Here is a 6,408-nt window from a genome sequence, read left to right on the forward strand (position 1 = left end):
GGCCAACTGATATATATATATAAAAAATTAGCCGGGCATGGTGGCGCATGCCTGTAGTCCCAGCTACTCGGGAGGCTGAGGCAGAAGGATTGCTTGAGCCCAGGAGTTTGAGGTTGCTGTGAGCTAGGCTGACGCCACGGCACTCACTCTAGCCTGGACAACAAAGTGAGACTCTGTCGCAAAAAAAAAAAAAAAAAAAAAAAAATACAGCAGCAAGTTTGAAACTCTTCCTTAATCTACAAAGATCAGTTCTTAGGTTGAAGGTCACAGCCACAGTTGAATTAAGAACTGACATTTAAGCCTATTTTTAATGATGCTACAGTCTAGCAGTGAAAGGTTTAAAATTCTAGGCCTAACACAGACAGAGTAAAGGTTTTGATTCCCAAGCCCTTCAGCACTGAAGCTACACAGCAGTTTTGATGTATTCTCTCCACTGGGGTCGCAGAGACGAGGAGGAATCAAGCAGGAAAGAAATCAGGACACTGAGGTCAGCACAGGGGTAGATCCAAAAAAATTTCAGAGATGGATTAGATAAAGGAAAGAGAATAGGAAATGTAGGACTCAGTGAGTAACAGTTCACAAATCCTGTGTAGTGGGATTTCTTATAATGAGATCATCTTTCAGGATGTGGCAACCAATTCTGTTTTTCCAACCACTCTCAACAATTGTACAAATGCAGATCATTCTGCCTGTTGGTCTTTATCTTTCCAAACTAAACAATATAAATCTTTTGCCTGTCCTCATACATTCCATTTAAATGTGATATTCAGTGTTTAAGGTTTTTTTCCTAACCATTTTCTCTCCAAAAAGAATAGGTGGCTCATTTGCAAGATTCTTTTTTTGCCCACGCTTGCTATTTACCATCTCCTTGTGTACCCAACACCATTTGTGCATATACTAATGGACACCCTAGAATTGAGGCAGAGTGGATGCCTGGTGGGATGACCAAATATTTTAATCAGCATTTTAACACTGGAAACAAGCTTAGTAACCTTAAAAGGAATGACTTTGCTTATGAAATTTTTAAAATCCCTTCTCAAAATGGAGACACAATTTGAAGAAGTACTGTTATCTCTACTTCCGCCTCTATAGCAGTACATTCTGCAGAAAAAGGAACCAAGAAGAGCGAAAAGACCTCATTGAATATTTAAATAGTGGGTTCAAGGTTAGGGAGTAGCATCAGCAAGAAGAACGGCAGATGCGATGAAGGTAAAGTGTCGCTGATTTTAACCTCTGTTCTTAGAGAAGAGCTTGATGACGTAGAGTCACTTTGGCCTGCTGGAGACCCAACTGGCATGAAGATACAGCTCCAAGGTAAGACTTCCTAGTCTAGCAGGTTGATTCTCGTACTATCATCTGAACATACCCTGTTGGCTTATTCCCGATCAGCTTCCTGAGGTTCCTGCTGCCCTCCCCCACAACAGCAGCTCGTGTCCACAAGTGGAGGTGAGGCCTTCCTGAAAGCCATTTGTGCCAAAGGTATCATTACATCAAAGCCTCAAAATAGCTCTAAATAAAAGAGCTCTGTTCAAATATACGGACACTTAAATTTTTCAGGAATTCCTGAAAGTACTATAGAATTCAGCACAGATGCTTTGGGGAGGAAAGAAATGTAGCCTGCAGCATTAAAAGGGCAAAATGAGGCTCTTACTGTCCATACTAGAACAAGTTGAGCAAACTTTTTAAAAAAATTATCAAATGTATACTACGTGCCCTGATGAGAGATAAGTAATTTATATATATATTATCTCATTTAATCCTCACAAAATCTCATAGCGGTTTAGAAGTGAAAAAGGCTTAATGAGTTGAGTGTAAGGTCACAAAGCTGGTAGAGATAGAAGTAGGATCAAAACCCAGGTCTGTGGAATTACAGAGCCTGAACTCTGTCCATTAATTTTTACTAAAGTACTTTAAAACCATTTTAAAAGATGTTTAAGAATGAAGAAAATTCCTAGTTATGTGCAATGAATCAAAGGTCTTAGGAAACTTTATAGGATACTCAGAACCACTACCAACATTGACCAGAAAATTTGGACTTTGATTTTGCTCAAGTCCTACATTACTTTCAGGTGCCCTTCTAGAACTCAGCCACACAATTAAAAGAAAAATTTTCCCTAAAATTCAGATACCCAGTTTCTTATTTGTGTATACACAAAGAGACCACCCCACACACACACATCCATAAAAACATCACACATACACACATTCCACAGAAAAACATACACACACAGACATCACACACACAAATATGCCACAGACACACATACACAGACCACAGGCACACATACAAATACACACAGCTCTATGTACCTACCCCCATAGATAAAAACACACACCATAGATACACATAGAGACTGTACACCTACATATATACATGCAAATGCCCCACAGATACACAGAGAAACTACACACACACACACACACACACACACACAGATACACACACATATACTATACACACACAGTATTGGAAATTCTGCAGGGGATTTTGTTTCACCATGTCTATTCATGCTCCAATATCTATCCAGTTTCCACCATATTCATCATTTCATTCACATCTCACTTCCTGTTCCTGGTCTCTTCTCTTTGTCCCACTTTATCCCAACTAGGGAACCTAAGCTCTTTTCCTTTGATTCCCCACAACCACTACCAACACAAGATAGTTGTGGGTTAATGAGGAGAAGGGACATTACACCATATCAAAGCATAGCAAATGGATTATAATTGCGTATTAGACATTCTTGTTTTTAAACCCCCTGTGTCATTTCTGCTTTTTGGAATATCTCATTGACCCTTTCTCTTCCTCAGGCCTCCTAACCTCCTGCTGAGTTCTTCCTGTGCTCCTCTCTTAAAACCACCCTCACTCCTCCTCCCCCTTCTCCAGGTCCCAGGGCCATCACATGGCATCTTTCTCAAGTTCTCACTCGCTGTTGCCTATCCATTCCATACTCTTCAGACTCCTATTTTTACTCCCGAAGCAGACTACTACAGCATTTTCCTGAAGAATCATTTTTCTACTTTAGAGAAAAATTTTGCAACTCTCTTAGAAAGAAGAATTAACTTAAGGCAGTTGTGGTTTTAAATAGCAATTATTTTACTTCTTCTCCCTATATATTCTTAGAATAATTTGCTTGGTGAAGAAAAAAGCATCATTGGGCCAGGCGTGGTGGCTCATGCCTATAATCCTAGCACTCTGGGAGGCCGAGGCGGGAGGATCTTTTAAGCTGAGGAGTTCAAGACCAGCCTGAGCAAGAGCGAGACACTGTCTCTACTAAAAAAAATAGGACTAAATTAGCTGGACAACTAAATATATATATATATATATATATATATATATATATATATATATATATATATAAACAAAATTAGCTGGGCATAGTGGCACATGCCTGTAGTCATAGCTCCTCAGGAGGCTGAGGCAGGAAGATCGCTTGAGCCCAGCAGTTTGAGGTTGCTGTGAGCTAGGCTGACGCCAAGGCACTCACTCTAGCCTGGGCAACAAAGCGAGACTCTGTCTCACAAAAAAAAAAAAAAAAGTTGTGCCCATCAAGAAGGGTCAGACTTCTGGTTAATGTTCAAATAGAAGGTTTATAGCTACCTAAGATAATTACTTAACAATTGTCAAAATGTCCCAACCTTTATTTCTCTTTCACATTTATTTCATTCCACATTTTATCTATAGTATTTCTTTCTTTTCTTTTTTCTTAAAGACCAGATCTCACTCTGTCACCCAGGCTGCAGTGCAGTGGCACGATCATAACTCACTATAGCCTTGAACTCCTAGGCTCAAGTGATGCTCTCACCTCAGCCTCCTGAGTAGCTGGGTTTATGGGTGTGCACCTGTAATCCTGACTGATTTTTTTTTTCTTTTTTAGAGTTTAGGTCTTTCTATGATGCCCAGTCTGGTCTCAAACTCCTGGCCTCAAGCAATCCTCCCACTTCTGCCTCCCAAATTGCTGAAATTACAGACATGAGCCATCATGCCAAACCTGTGTATTTCTGTTTGTGATGCTCAGATTAATCTGATCTTAATTCTTCATACAACATAACAGTATAGGCCTAGAAAAATATTTGGTTTGTATTATGAATTATTGTAGAAATATTATGTTTGCCACTGTTAAAATTTGTCGTTTGGACTATTACTATACAAAACTTACTATTTTAATTTCTACATTTAACCTTTTCTTTTGCTTTTTGTTTGTTTGTTTGTTTTTATTTTCACTGTTTCTCACTCTACAGGTAATTATGGATCTGATCAACTCTACTGATCACCTGACCAATGGCTCTACAAACAGCACATACTTTCCAGTTCCTCCATCAAAAATAATCATTGCCCTTCCTTTGTTTGTGTCATTTATAATTGGCACCATCACCAATGGCCTCTATCTATGGGTGCTAAATTTCAAGATGAAAAAGACTGTCAATACTCTCTTATTTTTTCATCTCATTCTCTCATATTTTATTTCAACATTGATTCTGCCATTTATAGCCACCTCCCAGCTTCAGAACAATCACTGGACCTTTGGAACTGCCTTGTGCAAGGTCTTCAATAGCACTTTGACTCTGGGGATGTTTTCCTCTGTTTTCTTCCTCTCCGCCATCAGTCTTGATCGTTATCTGCTCATTCTTCACCCTGTGTGGTCCCAGCAGCACCGAACCCCACGCTGGGCTTCTGGCATTGCGGTGGGGGTCTGGATCTCTGCCACTGCCCTCAGCATCCCCTATTTGGTGTTCAGGGAGACACATTATGACCAAAAAGGGAAGTTGGTCTGTGAAAATAACTATGTTGTGTCTATTAACTGGAAAAACAAGGAGATGCAAACTCTAAGTCAATGGATTCATACAGCCTGTTTCATCATCCGCTTCTTGATCGGCTTCCTTCTGCCTTTCTTCATCATCACCTTTTGTTACCAAAGAGTAGCCAGCACGATGAAAGAGAAGGGCCTGTTTAAATCCAGCAAGCCCTTTAAAGTCATGATGACGGCCATCATCTCTTTCTTTGTGTGTTGGATGCCCTACCATGTATACCAGGGCTTAATTCTCACTAAGAACCAATCACTGATTTTGGAGTTGACTATGATACTTACAGCACTAACCATTTCCTTCAATACTGTCTTTACTCCCACACTCTTCTTATTTATTGGGGAGAATTTCAAAAAGGTTTTTAAGAAGTCCATTCTTGCTCTGTTCGAGTCAGCATTTAATGAGGATTCTTCTGTAGAAAGAACACATTACGTAAATTCAGGAGCCTTAATTTAAATTCTAGAGCCTTAGGCAAACAAAGACTGTCAATTACACCACTATAGATATGCCCTTGCTTTTGTTTTTTTTGTTTTTTGGGGTTTTTTTTGAGACAGAGTCTTGTGTTGCCCAGGCTAGAGTGAGTGCCGTGCCATCAGCCTAGCTCACAGCAACCTCAAACTGGGCTCAAGTGATCCTTCTGCCTCAGCCTCCCAAGTAGCTGGGACTACAGGCATGTGCCACCATGCCCGGCTAATTTTTTTTATATATACTAGTTGGCCAATTAATTTATTTCTATTTATAGTAGAGACGGGGGTCTCACTCTTGCTCAGGCTCGTTTCAAACTCCCGACCTCGAGGAATCCGCTGGCCTCGGCCTCCCAGAGTGCTAGGATTACAGGCGTGAGCCACCACGCCCGGCCTATGCCCTTTGCTTTTGTATGCTATAGTCTCTACATCAGAGAGACACCTGGGCTCTTCTATAGTTAGATCTCTGAACATTAAAAGGGCTGCAAGAAAACAAGCATTAGGTCATGTTGCTAATGTGAATTTTTTTACTCTTTTTTTAATTGTGGAAAAATATATGTAACATAAGATTTGCCATTTTCACCAATTTTAGTGTACATTTCAGTGACATTAATTATAGTATTTTCACAATGTTGTACAACCATCATTATTATCCATTTCCAGATTTTTTTCATTACACCCAAGAGAAACTCTGTACTCATTAAGTAATAACTCCCCATTCCACTTCCTCCCAGGCCCTAGTAACCTCCAATCTACTTTCTGTCCATGAATCTGCCTATTCTAGATATTCCATATAAGTAAAATCAAACAATATTTGTCATTTTGGGTCTGGCTTATTTCACTTACTATAATGTTTTGAAGATGCATCCATGTTGTAACAGGTATCAGAACTGCATTCCTTTTTATTGCTAAATTATATTTTATTGTATATATATATCACATTTTTTAATCCAGTCATCTGTTGATGGACATTTGGGTTGTTTCCACTTTTTGACTATTGTAAATAATGCTATTATGAACATTTGCATACAAGTATCTGTGTTAGTCCTTGTTTTCAATGATTTTAAGTATACACCTAAGAGTGGAAGTACTGGGTCAAATGGTAATTTTATGTTTAACTTTTTGAGGAACCATCAAGCTT

At 39.4% G+C, this 6,408-nt stretch overlaps 1 protein-coding gene across 1 annotated transcript; it reads left to right on the forward strand.

The window, feature by feature from the left end:
* Window positions 1–4,239: 4,239 nt before the first annotated feature.
* GPR33 (G protein-coupled receptor 33) lies at window positions 4,240–5,324 on the forward strand. Its single transcript, XM_012773492.2, has one exon. It carries the CDS (start codon window positions 4,246–4,248, stop codon window positions 5,257–5,259), a length of 1,014 nt encoding a protein of 337 aa, XP_012628946.1. The 5' UTR covers window positions 4,240–4,245; the 3' UTR covers window positions 5,260–5,324.
* The last annotated feature ends 1,084 nt before the right edge of the window (window positions 5,325–6,408 follow it).

Source organism: Microcebus murinus, chromosome 6 (genome assembly GCF_040939455.1).
Source record: "Microcebus murinus isolate Inina chromosome 6, M.murinus_Inina_mat1.0, whole genome shotgun sequence".
Taxonomy (NCBI): Eukaryota; Metazoa; Chordata; class Mammalia; order Primates; family Cheirogaleidae; genus Microcebus; species Microcebus murinus.

What these genes read in the sequence shown, in the direction of transcription:
- GPR33 (XM_012773492.2), top strand. Translation starts at nt 4,246, where the DNA reads ATGGATCTGATCAACTCTACTGATCACCTGACCAATGGCTCTACAAAC.